Source organism: Cryptomeria japonica, chromosome 5 (genome assembly GCF_030272615.1).
Source record: "Cryptomeria japonica chromosome 5, Sugi_1.0, whole genome shotgun sequence".
Taxonomy (NCBI): Eukaryota; Viridiplantae; Streptophyta; class Pinopsida; order Cupressales; family Cupressaceae; genus Cryptomeria; species Cryptomeria japonica.
Window position 1 is genome coordinate 143,019,338 of NC_081409.1, and position 19,779 is coordinate 143,039,116.

Consider the following 19,779-nt stretch of genomic DNA (forward strand, 5'->3'; position numbering starts at 1 on the left):
TCTTTATGTTCATGTTTTATGATTTTTATATAATTAATTTTTTTATAGTTTATTACATTGTTTACTTTGTTGTGTTATTTTATGTGTTCTCTTATATATATTTTTATTTTTTTTATTGTTTTCTAATCCTTTACCTCATTCCAACTATCCTCTCTCCTTTATAGCTACTTCTGCAACCGTCTTACACATTTTCCTCTTCTTGATGATGGACCATTGAGGGTGATCTGAAACGTTCAACAAAAAATCATACACAATGTAAACCATAAGTTTATGCATCTTGTATGCGGGAAAAGCGGGTCGATAGAACTCAATATGTGAAAAATGGAGCTCTAGGGAGCCTTGCTCACACACCCACATGACTTCTTGGTGCAAGCTATGGAGTAATGAAGTATCACTCAGCTTCCCAAGGTGGGTCCCATGGTTCTCTATCTTACACGGTCCCTCAAACCAATGTTTTTGCTCTCAGATCACTGAGCAAAATGGTTTAGGGATGGCAAATGCAAGAACGATGGATGCTTTTGTTGGTTTTAATATGAGATGCATCCTAAACTATGCATGATTCTAGAAATGCAATAAACTAACTATAATATGACAAGGTTAGTATGAATACTATACTAGCATACTATATTAGTTCAATGATTTAAGCTAATGATAATAGAAAGTGTTCTAAACATGCATATTTAGACTAATTTCTATCTAAAAGAGAGGCTAAAATGATGAGCATAAAATGGTATGAAAGCTTGAATGTATTTGAGCATAAGTATGATACTACAAACTTGGATTGATCCATAAAAATGGAGGAATGAGAGCTCTATTTATAGCAAAAATAGGGCAATGGATGGTCAGGATTGAAAGAGTTGATCAAGGGTTGAGTTTGAAAGTTGGGGATCCATGTTTGCAATTTGCACCAATGAAATGGTGACAAGTGTCAACATAGGGTTGGGTTGAGAGAAGGGGTTGGAAGCATTAAATGCCTGAGAAAACCTTATGGTTATCTAGAGATAAGGGTTAAGCTTAAGTTAGGCTTAACCATTGGATTAAGAGTTAATCCAAGGATAAACTCTTGTGCAAATGATTAAGAAATAATCATGGTCAAAGCATTAAATGCTTGATGAGACCCTTGCGTTGGATGAAGGTTAAGTTAGGCAAAAAATCTCTAACCATGTAAGAGGGTTGAATTAACCATTAATGGTTTGGGAGACTTTGAAAAATTAAGTGGTTGAAGACTTGAAGTCTTTAATGGTTATCAAAGACTTTAAGGGTTTGAGAAGTGACTTCCCTTTGTTTAGGGATGTGACAAAGTTTAGAAGATGGGTTAGGCTAATTTAGAAGTGATTAGAAGGGTCAAGAAGAAATTAGGAAGGGGTTTAGGAAGCAAGTGGGAGATGTAGGAAAATGCAAGTGGATGGAAAGATAATAGGATTTAATTGAAATAAAGTTAATTTAATTCAATTTGGTTGCAATTTGGGGAAATTAAATAAATTAGATTTATTCAATTTAGGATAACTATTTAATTAAATTTGAATTTAATTAAAAGTGGATAGGGGGGGATTTAATTGAATAAAATGATTTATTCATTAAATGGGTATAGTGAATTTAATTGAGTAATTTACTTAATTAAATAGAGAAATGTGGGTAATTTAATTAAATTGGATTTAATTAAATAGAGAAATGAACATAAAATATTCATTTAGGAATATGGTCATTTTTATACGTCTACACATCTCAATCTAATGGACATTAAAAAATTAGCGCCAACTATTTCTAATTATTGTTTGTGGATGATTTATTAGTTTTAAATACTTTGGTGTACAATTTGGTAGGTGGAGAAGTAAATGCAAGCATGGCTCATGATGCCCTTGGAATCTCTAATGCAGAAAAGGAGGAATGTTGTTGATCAACCCAATCACTTTATGCCAAAACACCTTACCTAATCAATACCTCTTCTAAGAAAATTTACACTCTCCAAGTTGTTCTAGTAGAATTCATATTACAACATGAATAGATTTGCATGTGGACTTGGATTATGACTTCAAAACTCAAAGAGACCCTTAAATCAAAAAATGTTCTCTTTCATTGATTTTACAACATTGTCGTTAATGGGGACATATCCCCTCTTGAAGGCAATGTAACCATGCAAGATGGGAGAGGGACAAAAGATAGAGGATATCATAGAGCTTTAGAAGTTTTAGCTCTACAACTTAAGTTTTTCACCATTTTTAAACTAGGTTTTCATTGGAGCCCTATTTTTTCAAGGGTTTCTCTTGTGCTACATATGTAATAAACATTGAATATCACCATAAAAAACAAACACTTTTGAATCTTATCCATGTCTGGCGTTTGAACTCTCATACTGTGCATGTAAATGGTGTGTGATGGTCTTGAACTCTTGTGATTTAAGCTGCCTTTGAAATATATAATTTAGTCCTTCTTTTGGTTGTGCAATTGCATATAGAGAATGATCTTGGGTAACTAATTCTTTGTTCATCTAAGAGTAAAGTGGTCGGGCCTTCTTCAGACCTCAAGCTCTATTCCTCTAACCTTACCCTTTTGTGTTTTCTTTGATCAATAGTTAGAATAGAAGATAATCTAGTATACTACATGTTCTTCATGTATGTTCTGCAGTTCCTTGTCTGTTTAATAGGCATTGTTATTCTACAATGACCCCTTAAAACTGAGCTTAGCTTGACCTATAAACAAAACTAGAGAGATTCCCACTAGGCCCCTTATCACAACAACATTTCATCTTCCCTAAGTCATCCTATAACACTAGACACCAACAGCCCAAAGGCCTTGGGGAGATCATTAATCTCCTGACAATAGAGGAATCATACCCTTGATTCTTGAGTCTTGGATCACATGACTTTTTGTGACCCAACACTATGACCTTTAGTATTCTCACAACCTTCTATTGTGCCAATAGCTCAACAATCACTTAGGATCTCAAAAAAATGTATAAATTGCTAATCTAATTCCCTTTTACATGCCCTCGATTTGCATAACCTTACTCTGATTTGGGTTACAATGGCTTGTTATAGCCTTACAACATAAAAGGAAGTCAAAACAATGGTGAAAATTGAAGAAAGGAAATAGGAACGTTGCTTCTGACAAAACCACCCTGTTGACTTTGAATACATCCTTGCGGTTACAAAGCCACCATAGCAATTCCAGGACCATCAACCCGCTAAAAACCAATTGTTTTGTTCAAAAGGTAACACTGCTCAAGAAACCTTGTTTTATCTCCTACCAAAGCCTACAAATACATATCTCATACCACCCAGCACATTCTCCCACATCCACGAGTCTGCCTCTATCTCTAAAACCTCTTCCAACACTATGCCATGAAGTGAAACCAATCCTTTCATTTATCAATTATATCAATATATTGTACTGTATACAAGTGTACACAAATTGAAGTAACGTGCATTCTATAGTGCAACACGATACTTTGGAGGAAACAAAGCATCTATAGAACTGTTAAACAAGTTAAAACTTAATGCAAAAGGTCTCCCAAACTGCATTCAAATGTGTCTCCAAACATTTGCAGAAATTTATGATAATATAGCTTTTGCTTCATTATTACCACAATTAACTTGCAGGAAACACTGCTCAATCTTCCTGATGATAATTCATGACATAAATAGATTGGGATACCTAAGAGATGTAGTGCATAGAATTTAAACTTTGATGTGTAAATTTCACAATTCATCGCCCATAATGAAATATTAATAGCATGCCATTTGAAAGTATTCACTTATCATAGTAATCCCCACATACTTTATCAAGTTTTTTAAATACTTACAGCACATTTGCAAGTTTTTTAAAATGTCCATGGGCTATGACTAAATCATACAAAAGTGTTACAGAAATTTTTTTGCCTGAGGTGTAATCCCATGTTTTCATTGTATACCATTTATCATAACAGAAATTAAAGATATCCTCATTAGCAATCCTTTTACAGATACTAGTTGATAATGTTCTGGTTACGACAAAATATAAATTGTAAATTACAAAGAGTGTTGATACATTAAGAATCAAGCTAGAACAAGTAGCTTTCCCAGGACTTTCTGAATCGCTATAGCAAGCCACTGTAGTTCCATTTGCATACTGCGCTTCAATGTCATCAAATGTTCATAAGTTTCAAATGATATTCACTGATTGGCCAAGCAAGAATGGATCTCCAGAGTTCAGATGAATAGAAGATGGAGACGGGAGTTTTGGAAGCAGAGTCTAGTTGTGTAAGCACTGCAAACTGCTTCATAGTATGCTAATTGGAATCCCAAAAATCATTCAGCATAACCATATCCGCCACAGTTTCACATCACTATCATTTGCTGCTAAAATCTTGCAAGTGCCTCATGAACCAAATTATAGTAAACTCCGTTAATAATAAACCAAAGGATGATCAGAACCATAGCATACCTCTAAAAGATATTTGCTGTAACAAATGCAGTGAACTGCACAATAAATAGCAAAAAAATCCTCCTTTTTCATGCAACTGCAGTAAGAAGCACTATCTTTTTCCGATAGGCATAACCTTTCTGATATTTCTAAAGATGAATTCTTATTGAAATCACATTCTTTAAGATCAATACAGATGCAACTGTCTTCCTTTTCATCATTCTTTCTTTCAACTTTATCCTGCACAAAGGTTTGACGCAGGAGATGTTGTTTTTCAGAGTCAGGAAGCCAGCTGTAATCAACTGGATTCAGTATGGCTTCTAAAAATGGGAGTCCAGACTGCAACAAAGGCCATAACAATTTGACAAACTTGTTCATGCACCTAAGAAAGAATTCTGAAACTCTCAGAAGCCTTGGATATCCATCTACACTTCCTAAGTCTTCTTCAAGGAGTTCTCCAAAGTGGCATCCACACTTAGAATGTAAGTGCAACCACATAACTCCAATGCTATAGTTCAGCAGAAAACAACTACATTCTGTGCGCTGGGACAAAGGTCCAAACATTAAATGCAGCCAATTCCTTACGGAATGGCAATTCATTTCTGAAATGGATGCTTGAAATCCACAACCCAATATCCAACTAAGCAAAGCCTCCCCAGCAGTCATCCAGAAACGTGCAGCTGTCATGATCAAGCCCTGCTCACCAGCAAGAAAGAAATGATGAACCACACCTGCATGTAATAAAGTATAGGCTGCCACTGCTCTAGAAGAATCCGAAGCTTTAATTAATTCACTGTCCTCCATGGTCGTAGCATACTGGCAGTTGCAAATCTCTTTCTTAGCCACAATATGGGAGTGTAAAAGGTCAGTTGATCCAGAAATGGAACATTCCTGAGGGCAAGTGTTTATATGATATCTCTTTACAAAAGAATTTGCGGGACTATAGCCATGAACATCATGGTCATGTTCCCTTGATACTGACTCAGTAGTCATGGCAGCTGTACAGACAAAAACTGATTTTGGAAAGTCAAATCCATTGGAAGCCAGATCACATTTATTTAAGCTAAAGTGCAATGCACCATTTGCACGAATCCTGTATGCTGATGCCAAAGCAGTGTATGCAGAAAGGCACAGATGATGTAAAGGATGAATCAGAAAGACACTCTTCCCTGACTGTAATTGGTTTAAATTCATCACTGATCCTTTTGGAACAACAATTTTTCCCAATACGTGTTCAAGAGTTCCACAAAAACTATCAGCATCACTGTTGGAAATAAATTCTTCTATTCCACACTTGATCTCATCCATTAGTGTTTTCACTGATTTAGTCTTACTGCAGTCACTTTCACAGCTTGGTTGGATCATGCTGATATTATTTATTTCCTACAAGACCAGTAACATTGCTAGAATAAAAAAGAAAATCTGTATTGATCATAAGATAATTAAAATGATAGAAGTCAAACTCTTTTTCCTTGCATAATCCAAGCTGGCTCAGATTATGACTGTTATTTAAAGTATTAAACACATTTGACATTTTAGCAGTCATGCGAAGAAAAAGTATGTAAAATTTTGACTGACATGTAGACAAAAACTAGAGACATCATTTTGACATATAATATTTTTGAGACTGCTACTATAAGGTATTTATGTAAAAACAGGGTCCGAGTGTCATACAAACAAAAATCATAAGATTTTGACATATTGTACCCACTTCAGAATATACAAAAAATTAATAAGATTTATATCTTATGTCCTAACATCTTTCATGAAATTTGAGGGAATTAAAAAATGATAAACACTTTACAGCGATTCAGATCAAACATAAACAGAAATTGTAATGGAGTTCACAATTTCCTTCTTGCGTGAAATTTGTGGGGATTAAAAAATGATAAACCAAACATAAATAGAAATTATAATTAAGTACAAAATTTCCTTCCAAGTATGCCACAAACCTCCACTTGGCACTCTACTTAAAAACTACAAGACTATCGGATTAAACAGGCATATGAATGCACTCCTTAAAAACATCAATAGAGATAGTAACCACTCGTCAAGAGGAGGTCCTTTCTACCAATATTCTTGCTTGACAAAACTCCCTCAAGTAATATGCCGATTTTCCCTGTTACTTCATATTTCTACAAGTCAAGAAATAATAAACGATATAAGGCTCAAGGGCACAATTTAACTACAAACACATCCCATGCACTTATGTCCTCGCAAACACCATTGTCATCATCTGCCTTACATCATGCCAATCATTTGTTACTGATCAAACACTAGTCCCTTGATATATAATGTGCCAAATTGGAATGTTTTGAATATCTCCCATAAGGTTTTAGTCTTTAAAAAAAACTATCTTCCCAATCCAAACCTATGCTTAATATTGCCATCAGCCCCATCAAACTTGAGAATGGTATCTCATTTATCAATCTTTAAAATACGTGATTCCACTGTTCATCTTCTTTCAGGTATCTATAAGTTTCTTGTCTTCTTTTTCTTGCAAAAAGGTTCAACATGGACCATGACTTTTAAGTTCCATCCATTGGCTTCCAAGTATGTGAAGGTATTCTCTTTCATCCTCAATTCTATATGTATTCTCTATTTGTTCATGGACCAAACAAAAACAATTAGTCTAATTCTTGTCCTGAATACCAAAGTTTATATTACTCATGATCTCTTATAATTCATCAATTCAACTAATGACTGCTTCCTCTATGATAAATAGCACTTCTGATCTTCACTTTTCGCCATCTTGTGTGATTGGTAATGAAGCCGTTTTTCTACTCACAAAGCCAAGAAAGTGATTTTATTGCCATTCTTATGAACTGGATCTGGAACTACATAAACAAACAGCTACACCAAAAGATTGAAAAAGTTACAAAAGACATTAAAGTATTTTTTTTCCTCCACATTGAAATCTATATATTCCTAAGAATCAAAACCAAACATATTTGAATAGCAAAGGCAGCACCAAAATCTAGAGAAGAAATACTCAAAATACAATAAAATCTACTACAAAAGACATACTTCAATAGCACGCCAATTAATATAAACTTTCCTCAGAAGGTATGGGTGCCTACTGCCAACTCACACAAAATCTAAGAGCTGTACAGATATTGCAGTTGTCCACAAACATGTTTAGTAATTTAGTATTTTGCAATGCAATGCACAAAAAGGATGATTTTATTAATCAAATAGAGTAATATTTATATAGATTTCATATTATTTGGGATATGATCCCTAGCTAATCCTACTATTCCCTCAACTAATTATATTTTACTCCATTGTTAAAACAATAACTTAACAAACTGTAACAACTAATGCTAACCGGTGGTATATTAAACTATATATTATATCTAATAACCTACTTAACTTCCCAACTTTCCCCCTTTATTAAATATACTTCTCATACTAGGAAAGAATACAACTTTGCAGTAAAATAATATTAAATGAATAAAAAATTAAAAATTAATATATATATATAATGATTATTAGAAGATAAAGCTTTTCTTTTGTAATAAAGTCATCTTAGTGACTTAAGTGAGTTCACTATTTTTAGCGTTTAGTGTGAGCCATGTCATGTTTATCCTTTTGCATGTTTATTTGGTTTCATCCTCCAAACTCTATAAAGGAGATGAACCTCATTGTAATCGATATCCTAATATCTAATAAATATTTAAATATTGTGACCTATTTGTATTTACAACATGATATTAGAGAAAGGGTTCATGTAAAAAGGAGTTTTATCATAATGGTGCAGAAAAATTGCAGTGAAAAGCACAAGGGTTTTTGGAGGTGCCAAAGACCAGAACTATGCAAGGATTGTGAAGGTTTTTCTCTAAAAATCACAACCACATCCCACACAAGGATAAATTAAAAAAATCACAACTCTTTTTTTTTTGTTGAAATTACACTTGTTTTAAATTCATGAAAGCAAAGGTTTTTTTTGTCATTTTTCTTTGGTTCACGGCTAGGATAAATGTCAAGAATCGCATTTCTTTTGAGGGGAAAATCATAGCTGCAAACAAAGGAAAATCTACACCCTTTCTTAAGAAAAGCAACTAGCAACAAAAAAAGAAATTGTGGCCATTTTTTTAAGAAGTTTCCCAAACCTCATTTTCTGAATTGCACAACTATTTTTGTAGAAGGTTTTGAGCCACATTTTTTGCAATTGCTAGGTTCTTTTCACAACCTATGGCTAGGGCACATGTGTGTGCAAGTTTTTAACAATTTATTTGTGGTTTTGTGAGTCATTTTAGAAATGCCATTGGGGTTTGCAATCGGCTTGAGCAACTAGGACAAAGTCAATGGTTAGGGTTTTGTAGGAACACATCACACATTAGGGATCCAACTTTGAACCCTATTCTTGAGGAGATTGTGACTAGAGGTCCAATTGCAATGACGAAGTATCGGAATGATCCAAATATCTTGACCAAGTTATGTCGAGCTATGGGTGTTGTGATTCCAAGTGACGTTCCTACCTAAAATGAGGCAACTGGTGGAGATGAAATTGAAGAGTGGGCTAAAGATGATCCTTTTGTCATCATGTGACCAATAGTGATGACTTTGAGAGATTGAAGAATTTCTCCTCTCACTTGGTGCAAACAAAGATGTAGTATCGGAAGGTTAGATGGCCCTATGCTTTACCTATGGGTATAGAGTGGTGAAATGCGTTGAGGTACTTCTTGAAGATAATGCAACCATCATTGAAGATCCTCCAGATGCTAACAATGGTAAAGGATGTGCTCTTCATGCATTTTAAAGAAGCTTTCACTTTAAAGATAGGTAGGAATCTAGTGTAGACAAAGCTCAATATAGATGGTTGTCTATGTAGCTAGGGAGTTTGTGGATCTTGGGAGTCATACCCTACTTGATTTGTTTGTCCACTTTTCTTTCACTTTCTCCCTTTTCTGATATTTTGAAGTGCAACCGAATGTCTTCCCACATCTAGTTCAAAGGTTCACATAAGTGTTGTTTTACTACAAAGGTTCAGTTCAATGTCATTTTCCTATAAAAGTTCACTTTCCCATCATTTCTCCACAAACTCCCTTTTCCATTCATCTTTTCACTTTCCTCATTTTTCCCTCCGCAAGAATTCAAAGTACAACCAAACGTTCTCATTTTTGTCCCATTGTTAACTTCAGCAATATTTCTCCACGTATGATCACTTCCATGTCCTTTTTCCACATGTGTCCACTTTTCACCTTGTAGGTTTTCGACTCCAAACCTCCATTTTCATCCAACTCCACCTTCACTTGCACATAAAATTTCCACAAACCTTTTCCATTCCTTAGCCATTTTTCACTCTTCTTACATTTTCTCTTGCAAATTCAATCCTCCAACTAAATGCAAAATTTTCCCTCCACTTTAGCATCCTTTTTTTGCCAATGCTTTCCTTCCTCCCTATAGAATTCCATCTTCCATCTAAACGTCATTTTTCATCAAGGAGCAGTAGTAGTTGCATTTCCCACATCCAATTGGAGCCCATTTTTTTACAACTTCCTTTTACGGAATTCCATTTTTCATTAGGACCTTCTCTACATCTAGATGCAACCCAATTCCTGCATCCAGTTCAGATGGGTTTTCCTATGAACCCCATCTTGTTGATGCCATGCTAACATTAATCCCATTCAATAATGCCATGTTGACATCACCATCCTCCAAGTGACTTCCCCTTCCATGTTGATGTCACCATGATGTCATGTTGGCATCATCCTCCCTTTCACCTTGTGGAGTTTTACCCTCCATCTAAACTTTATTTTCACATACTTACATTCACAATTGCTATTGCACTTGCATTTTCCATAGCTTCCTTTTGCAAGACTTCCTTCTCCAACTAAACATTCTTCCATCCATATGAACCTCCATCTCCTACTACCTGTTGAGCCCTTTGCTTCCATAGGACTCTCCCATACTTTTCCGTTCTATTTGCATAATATCAACTACCAACTAGATCACTTCCACCTGGACCTTCGGTTCTAATGCAAATCCCCACATCCTCTCCACATGTCCAATTGCATACTAGATTTCCACAAATTGTTCAAAGCTTCTCTTGCCTCTCCCAAACTACTCCAAGATCAGCATTAATGCTTGATTGGACCCTACAACCAACTCATCTGATCTTTTGATGCCCAAAATGCATATTTTAATAGAATGAGGACATATTTAAGCAGTGAATTGAATGATGGTACTCCTATGTCCTCTCCTATAGAGGATTTTCTAAGCTACTCCATGTCCTTTCACTCCAAATCTAGCATTGACATAAATGAAAGTATATTTGCAGCTCTACAAAGAACATTCTAGCAAATTTGCAACACATTTTGGGATTCATTTTCAAAATAATGATGCCCAACAGGTATGGGTGTTCTCTAGACCATGCTATCCACAAGTATGGAAAATTAATTGCAAATCTGACATTTTCCCTAAAGATAGAGAAATAGAGTGGTGGCCAACTCAATAACAATGATATTCATAGGAAGCACTAGGATTTCAATTTCAAACTCTGGGTGAAAGTATTAGCATTGTAATAATCTGGGTTTGTCCCAATTTTGTAATAAACACTTGTAACCTTTGAAGAATGATTATTATAGGTAGAATCAACCTTGCTTGAGTGTCTCACTATATATGGTGTGCAATCTAGATGTGTTAATAGTTAGACTAATTAGTTGGCCAACCAGATGACTATAAAATCTTTGCAACGCATCTTCCCAGAACAATAAAAGGAATGAGGTATGCTCACGGATTATTAAGTAGACTCTAGATTATTAAGTAGACTCATTTGATACTCTGCAAATAGCGACTGCCCTTTTTAATGTATGTGTGGAGCCTAGCTTGCTTGTGCATCATAGAGACTTTTTTGATATCTTCATTAAAGTAATTATCATTGGTTTCAATTATTGTATCTTCATTATGGAAACCCCCTTTGGTTTAGCAAAGCCAAAAGTGAAGGACTTTTTACCCACCTTGATAATTGGTCCTTAGATGCTCAATCTAAATATAGATTTTGTGATATTTTTCCTAGGTTTGACATCCCTAGCACTTTGCAAACTATCCTACCTTGGGAATCTGGGACCTACAACTTAGATCACCAATAGTGGGCATTGAAAATGTGGTAAAAGTTGTAAACAATAATGCACCAATATACAGGGCAACAAAGAAACTACTTCAAGAGAGGCCTCCATCACTTTTTTGGACCCCTTGAGCTGTCCATCACCTTGACCTTCTTTTGGAGGACATATACAAAATTGATTGGGTGAGAATGGGTATGGAAGAGAAAGTCACAAAATACTTATAATCACCCTTGGGTTCTCAACTTGATGAGAGATCATACAAAGAGGGAAAATCTTGTGCCAGCAAGTGTGACATGTTTTGCAACTAACTTCTTCATGTTGCAAGACATTTGTAATCAGATGACACCTTCAAAACAAATGCTTGTTTGTCAAAGCATGGTTAGATTCATTGTATTCAAATAAGACTAATAAAAAGAGGATCGCAACAAAAGGAATTAAGCAAGTAAAGTAGATAACAACAATCACACAAATAGAAATGGTATTAAGATATACAATGATGAAAGATCTCCCATATCCTATCAATGAGCTCACGATTCAAAGGCTGTACAGCTTGAATATGGTACAAGAATGAATGGACCAAGGACCTTGTCCTGCTTCAATGAAAGCCATTCTCTTCATGAATTGCAGTTCTAAGTGCTATCATGTCTGTGTTCAATGTGGTAAAATTCCAACAACTTGAGAATTCAGAAGAATCAATCACTTCAATGGTGCCTTTACAAACACTATAAGACTGAATCAACACTTCTACAATGCTCTCACAAGCTTTGCTTTGCTCTACATCTCAAACAACATACACAGCTCCTACACTCTACTGGATTTCATATTGCAGCTCTAGATAGCATTTATTAGGCTTATTTATAAACTAACACATCACCAAAATGACACAAAGGAATCCAAAAAACATGTCACCTTAATGGTCATATTGTGGACCATCCCAGCTTCTGTTTTAGGAGGTTGATCTTCCCTCTGTTGTGCTTCGATAGAGCCATCACCATGATGATTTCAAGTGTAAATGTTTTATCATTGTCTACTAGTGACAAATTCAGCTGCTTGCAAATCCATGTGACAAAAATGTCATCCATTCAATGTTCCTGAATCAATCTATTTACAGCGCGACAAATTTGACAGAAACAAAATTCATAACATATCCCTATTTTTCAAAGTGAGGATTGCTAAATGGGTCTCTAAGGGTCTGGATCATTCTCAAAACTTCCTTCCATTTTCCTTCTAATCTGTAAAACAGACTGTTTATATTTTTACCTGGTCTTCCATCTTTTCTAGTGTAAGTGTTATTGTTGTTGAGTGTCATCTATGATTAAAAACACCATTACAACTGATTACAGTTGAATCAAACTGTATGCTGAATATGAAGAATCAATTTTGGGTCAAACAGAATAAGTAATATCTAACACAAGGGGAATGAAATAAAACGAGAAGCAATGAAGATAGCCCTGGCGGTCAGCAGAGCCATTCTTGAGAATGCCTGACATGAAATATCATTTCAAACAATCAGCTATTAGAGGCCTGTGTGAGCACAATGGATTTGACGGAGCCATACTTCAAAAACTTGAGTGAATAGAAAACTTAAAGACATTGATATTAAGAAGTTATGATGGACCCTTATCCAGCTAGGCGTGTCTCATCCAAGCCTTTTTGTGCACTGAAAATATTTCCTTAACTATGTAATGTGAAGAGAAACTAGATGGATGTTTGGCATGCATAACTATCTCTGCTGCTGAGTAAGCAGCTTGAGTGTATACCCTTTCAAAATTGGTGTCAAGTTATGGGACAGACTGTTAGCATTGGAGTGGCCATAAGGAAATGGAAGTTATGGAGATGTTTAACTGTATCAAAAAGTTGGAGGAGCAATTGCCTTGTGGCTGTTCTCTCTAAGGATTGAAAGAGAACGCCTTAAAGGACTGCCAACTCACAGGTGGAAGCCCTCAATGGGATGAAGGAAGAATTCAGAGGTCTGAGGGAATGTCTGGAGGAAATGATGGTCTCTAGCAGGTGGATGTGACAACCTTTGAACGACCTTTACAATTCTTTGAAAGTTTGAACACAGTTGATAGTTTCGCAGGAGGAGTGCAAGATAGCTTGATAATGAAGTGTTCTGATAGAACAAGTGTGCAAGCATAGCTCTTTCCATTTGAAATAACCAGGCTGATGCTCCGGTTTCTGGCAATTCAGTAGCTGGAAGGTACCTTTTTTATGTTTTCTTCCCAGGATGGCATATCTGTGCAACAGGTTTCCTTTTCTTTGTCTCTGTGGTTGTTCTTGTTTCTTTCTCTGTTTCTATAGAATAGTTTTTGAATGGAGCAGTTCCCAAGTTTCACAGCACATCTATATGCACAAATATTCACACTCCTGATAGCAATATTTCTATTTCTTACCTTAAAGATTTACTAGTGTTTGGAGTGGCTATAAGACCTAAGCCATTGCTACCAGCAAATTTAACAGGGTAACATTTTTGCTGGCTTCCATGGAGAGTCTTTTTGATGGGTATGTCATTAACTATCAGGACAGCTTACGAAATTACATAGAGACCTTTAGTTTTTAATGGTATTTTGACATCATGGAGGCTTTGCCTGATTTCTGCAGATGGCACTCCCAGATTGCACTAGAAAAGTTAATAATTCAGTAATGTTTATAGAAATTCTCAAGTCTGTATTTCTGCTTTGAAAAATTACTTGTTCATATTTAGCAATAAGCATTTAATGGCTATTTATCATCATTTCATTAAGTTGGATATTAATCAACAGCACACCATCTGCTGACATTTTCGTATGGAATCTCCTCTAGCAAAGGTGGTCTAGAAAGTCTACGTGTCTGAAGCTTTGATTGTTAGTCAACGAACATGTCATTGGGAGTAAAATCTCAAAATTAATGTATCTCTATACTCTATATATAGTTAATTTTTTAGCAAAAAAAAAAAAACATTGTGTCATGATGGTTAAAAACTTTTATGTTCCAAATTCAAGCCCAATGGAATGAACTTTTAAGAACCAAGATATAGTTATTCATATTGGGACAGAAACTACTCTTGGCACATGTAAATTTATTAATGTCCATAAACAAGCATGATGCACGGGATGAAACCTCATGTGGTGAGCTGCTGCCTTTGAATAGCAGTCAACAAAAAACAACAATGTGAGTTTACAAATATGCAACTCAACCACCGAACCTAAACATATACTGAGGCTTTTAGCCTTTATTACATAACTTATTATATTAACATTTAGAACTTAGGAGATACGATTACCTACACTGATCTATTCACTCATATGAACATATTCTAATGTATTTCAAGCTAAAATTGAATCTTTGTTACCAAATAATTTAGGTTATCCTAAAAAGGTATTCAATGCGATGCATAACTTACACCTTGTATATTATAAACTCAACTCTTCTTGCTGACCATAGCATTTTAACAGGTTGTTGTCTCACCTAAGGCAAAAAACCTCCCTCTTCAGCTAAGAGAACCAAAATTAAAATATATCATTGTCAAAGATAACCAACTTCAGCATCAAGTTTTATGTTTTTCTTAGATCTACTTACATAGAGAAGTTTTACTATTTTTCAGTTGATGGGGTTACAAATTGAGCCTTCACTAATTTTGTGTCTAATTCGAACCAAGAGCATCATCACAAAATATCTTTTATGGTTAAATAGAAACTTTAAAAACAGAATCAACAACAATATTGTCACTTGTATCTCTCACCTGTAAACTTCGATCCATATATGATGTCATGGGGAGATCACATCGCTCACAATGACAAACAAACCGATATTTCAACCATAACTCCTCCTGCCTTGTCTCCTGCAATTTTCAATAATTCAGAATTCCGATCATTTAATTAAAGCTTTCTTAGCTTTGGATTGCATTTGATGTTTTCATGTATAGGTTTATGATCTGTAAATTGAAAATACAACTCTATCTCTCAATGACTCAAGGCTCGAGGCCCTGCTTCTAAAAGCTAGTGCATGCAATTATCCTTAGACAAGCCTAAAATAGAGTATGCGTGTACTTATCTATGACCAGGGTTTCTTATATAATTACTGCAGGAATTGATGCAAAAGCTACTTGCCAAGTGAAGAGCACATTTAGTAGTAAATGCAGAGATACGATGAGTTTCGATCTATCTAAGGAAACACACAAATCACATTATAATAAAGTAGCATCAGAGTTTAAAGCTCAGGATGTTATGATGAAGCAAAATACCAGGAAAAGTCTTTATCAAATGGAATAATCTGAAGCCCTATCTCAACAAACACTGGTCATAGTGGATCATAAAAAAGACAGAGGAATCCAATTTTGATCTATTCCATTCTGGAAAAACTGTCAAATAAACCTATGACTTATACAAAGTACTTAAAGTTGGTGTTCTTCAGCAGCGGCTTTGCTAACCTGTCGCTCACAAATTCAAGTAACATGCACAATAAATTGTAATTCACATATACATATAAGGACATTGGGAAAATCATGACTAACTGGTCAGATAGAGTAACCTTATACAGCTTGCAGCAGTATACTGGCTCATCCGTCATTCCAGTACCCTAAAGATCAAGCATCCTTTGTACCAACAGGGTCTAGTATAAAAGACTAGAACTTTAGATAAAAATATCCAGCACACGAGGAAAGTATCTCTATTTTTGGATATCTCATAATTGTTTGTAAGCTTAAAATTGTTTCCAATGTCCAATTAAAATTTAAGGCCATATAGAGTGTAATCTAGCATAAAAGAAATTAAGTTCAATATTTACATAGTTGCTGTTAAGTATTAGCCAATAGTTCACTTTGGAAAACCAAATGCAAAAGTAAATAGATGAATGAAATAAATTGAGAGCAGCACAATTTTGAGGAAATAAATAACAAAAAAGCTACGAAAAGATTAGCAAGGTACCTTGGGCTGCATCAGATCTGTATAAGTGATGAAAATCTCCTCCCCTCTTGACACGCTTCTTATTGTTCGCAATACCACTCTTGGACCATGAATCTTGATCTGTTGTTCAATAAAATCAAGAGCATAACTGAGCAAGATCACTCCCGAATCCCTGAGTAAGTGATGCAACCTTAGACAGGTTTTCAAATGCAGTGCTTAAAAACAAAAATAGTAGTAAAATACCAAACATAGGAACTTCAGAGCCCTGTCATTAGACACAAGCTACTTGTGGCATTTCATCAATTGTATGGGTGCAAGTGGTGCTTCTCAAATCTCAAGGTTTTGATCTGTAGCCAATAACTGAGTTAACTGACACACTGGATTATAAAATAGACAAGAATAATTTCATACTCATGCCTTACTGGAATGGTTTCCAACAGATGCTAAGGTTCTAAAAAGCAATTATGATGGCAATATGTGAAAGTACAAAAATTGGAAACTGAATTAATTGAAAAGTTAAACAACCAGTGATAAACAGTTTAAGTAATTTCATTTATCCAAGAATGTGACAATGTTCTGCTGACAAATTCATCTTCAAGGGTTACAGGACAAATGAAGGTCCCCATGGAAACAGAAATGATGCCTAGTGGATGAAGTTGACTGGTTGGATCTTGTGATGAGCAAACCCTTTTGAGAGTGCAGTTAATCCACTATATATCAAGTACCCACAAAAAACAGGAAGGCATTATACTGATTGCTAATTACAAGTGAAAATTCTAAAGTTTTGTCATATGCAAAATGATATTTATTATTAATTGAATAACAAATGAAAAGATTGGTAATCTTATGTTTTAGACTGGTGTATACATTTTAGAAATATTCATAAAAAGGCCACTTAGCGCTGATAAAATGTGCATAAGTAATTTTTCTATCGAGAATGAAAGCATTTTAAACTATTTTTTACAAGGATTAATTAAGGCAGGGAATGCCAACACGGCAAGTAGTTGATACCTAATAGACAACAGATTTGAAAGTACTATATAAGGTCTTATTTTTGTCACATTATCAGCAAATGTAGATAAGTTAGCTAAGAGTCTGTTAACATTTTGACTAATTTAATTGCAGCTTTCCGGTGGTTCTTTTGGGTGATTTTGTTAAAACCAGGCTGTCATGATTGCATGATGACCAACTCTAAAAAATTTGCCAGGGTTCAATGTAATTTTATTTAGAAGATGTTTGGTCTCCTTAGTTAAAGACAGAGATTTTGGGGTGATCCTGCATTAATGTCCTCGCCATATAGCAACATCGCTTCATAACTTGCAATAGCAATTTTTGCAAAGCAGACTGAACTTTTTAAATTTTTTTCACAACCAAGCGCCAAAGGTATTTTAGAGCACAAAGAAACCGGTTTAGTTCAGTCTAATTACATTGTAACTTATCCTTATTTTAAGTGGTGCATTCCTAGGGTTTAAGTGGTGCATCTAGGTGTGCCTTTTCTAGTCCCCTGTTTTCCTCCCGCAACCAAAAGGTGACCATATCCTTCACCTCACCCAGCAGCAAGCTCTAGTGAATCCAGATTTGCTAACTGCTGCAATAAATGATTTTTTATCCTTTTTGAATATGAGTGTCCAATAAAGGCTTACCCCTGGTTCCTTTTCAAGAGAGACAATGTTGAATTCCTTATTTCCAGGCTCTATGAAAACACTGTTTCCAGAAACCATTGTCTTTTGGAACTGTGAATCGCATGATGTCCTTCCTGTATTGAGAACAAATCTGTAGCAGGCATTGGGCCTGCAGCTGTGATTACACCATGAAAACAGGGGTCCATAAACAGCTGTCCCCAGCACAAGGCTCTGCATTTCACTTCCCCGAGTGGACGTTTCTTGAAATTGATCCACTTGCACCTCTACCCCATTGGTGATCACAGCACACAACGCCTCCTCTTCCACTCTCTGCACATCCCCATCACATTCCATGGCTCCACCAACATGTGTTCTCGCTAAATGCATAAGCCTGGCGCCTTCCTCAATTTCTTGGGCAATTTCTTGGCAATCAGAATCATGTCCGTTGCTACTGGCAGATGATTTTCTTCTTTTTCTGCCAATAAGGTATTCATGATTGGTGATTAAATCGCCAATCCGGGGGTTGGAGGATGATGGTGAAGGACGTTGGTGGAATAGAAGCCTGAGAGCTGCGCGTAAATCAGAGGTTGAGGTGGGCGGGAGTCCATGGACATTGCTGAGAAGATGGCATTCTCCGCTACGCAAGTGAGTGTCAATGTCTGCATCTCTGCATTGTTGAGAACAGTAAATTACAGAGCCTCCGCATTGAGCTGTGCATGGATATGAAACATTAAGTTTTGAAAAGCAGGCAGAGCATCTAAAAGAGAGGAGAGAATCAGAAAGAGCCCAAGATAATGGAGGGATTTGGGGAGTCACATCACATCCCCTCTTCAATTCTTTACTGGCTATCATGTACATTGTTAATCTCAATGCGTATCAGACTCAAAAACAAGGTTTTGTGGGTTCGGTTCGATTTGGCAGAAGACAGCATCTTGTGAGTCTACATGCCCTAGCCGTTTAAGGAAAACAATTTAGATTGGTTAACTGGTTGTTTTTAAAGTGTATTTTCTATTTAATGAGAATAGATTTTATTCATTTTATTATTTAATTTTTATTATAATTTTCTATATCTAAAGTTGTTGAATTGAGTTATAAAGAATTTTTTTATTCGATTGATGAAATGAGATTTCCACAATCTATAGATTATCTCTAAGCAAGCTTTTGGAAACGATTGTGTGCAAGTTTTTTTATCAATGTTTCAACTATAATCTATCAGCAGGATGAATGAGAGCACAAGTTTTTTTATTCGTTTTATTTGTATAATTTATCATCAAATTATCATTTAATCAAAAGAAGGTAATTATATATATTTACACCAATTTCAATATAGTTTTATCATATTGTAAGGAATTTAATTATTAATATGATCATTTATGATTTTGCACTATGCTTTGGAGGCTTGAACACCCTGTACTAGCCTTTTTTTCAAATAAATTTGAAAATTATCACCCCAAACTTATTTCCAAAGGCCATTCCTTCATAATAATCATAATATTTCACTATGTGGTTGATTCAAGGTTTCACTTAGGCTTGGGCCCTAGTTAGCCATTCTTCCAAATTATAATGTTTCCTAGATTTTATTTATTATCAATGCAATTGGCATTAATGAAGATGCTTGCAAGAAAAAGGTGAAGTGGGGGCTAGACTTCTTGAATGTTGTGGTTGGTGTGTCAAATGTTAATGTAGTTGATTAGTCCTTTGCCTTGGACCCAAAAAACTTTGTACCATTGAAGATACAATGAACGAAGAAAGTGCTAAATAGTTATGTAGTTTCATACAATTAGCATTACGGGGATGGTATTA

The 19,779-nt window shown here is 35.4% G+C and overlaps 1 protein-coding gene across 2 annotated transcripts; it reads right to left on the reverse strand.

Annotated features, from left to right (window-relative positions):
- Positions 1–4,025: 4,025 nt before the first annotated feature.
- LOC131044351 (uncharacterized) lies at positions 4,026–18,936 on the reverse strand. 2 transcript variants are annotated; one of them, XM_057977667.2, is made up of 4 exons: positions 17,998–18,936; positions 16,376–16,474; positions 15,193–15,291; positions 4,027–5,784 (listed from the first exon to the last, which is right to left on the reverse strand). In XM_057977667.2, exons 1-4 carry the CDS (start codon positions 18,832–18,834, stop codon positions 4,384–4,386), a joined length of 2,436 nt encoding a protein of 811 aa, XP_057833650.2. In that variant the 5' UTR covers positions 18,835–18,936; the 3' UTR covers positions 4,027–4,383. The 2 variants fall into 2 exon arrangements, with proteins under 2 accessions (XP_057833651.2, XP_057833650.2); XM_057977668.2 differs by lacking the exon at positions 15,193–15,291 and having other exon boundaries at positions 4,026–5,784.
- Between the last annotated feature and the right edge of the window lie 843 nt (positions 18,937–19,779).

Coding starts and splice junctions, on each gene's coding strand:
- LOC131044351 (XM_057977667.2), bottom strand. CDS start 18,834: ATGTACATGATAGCCAGTAAAGAATTGAAGAGGGGATGTGATGTGACT. Junction 16,475..17,997: donor CTCTTGAAAAGGAACCAGGG/GTAAGCCTTTAT, acceptor ATTGAACAACAG/ATCAAGATTCATGGTCCAAG. Junction 15,292..16,375: donor CAGATCTGATGCAGCCCAAG/GTACCTTGCTAA, acceptor TGAAAATTGCAG/GAGACAAGGCAGGAGGAGTT.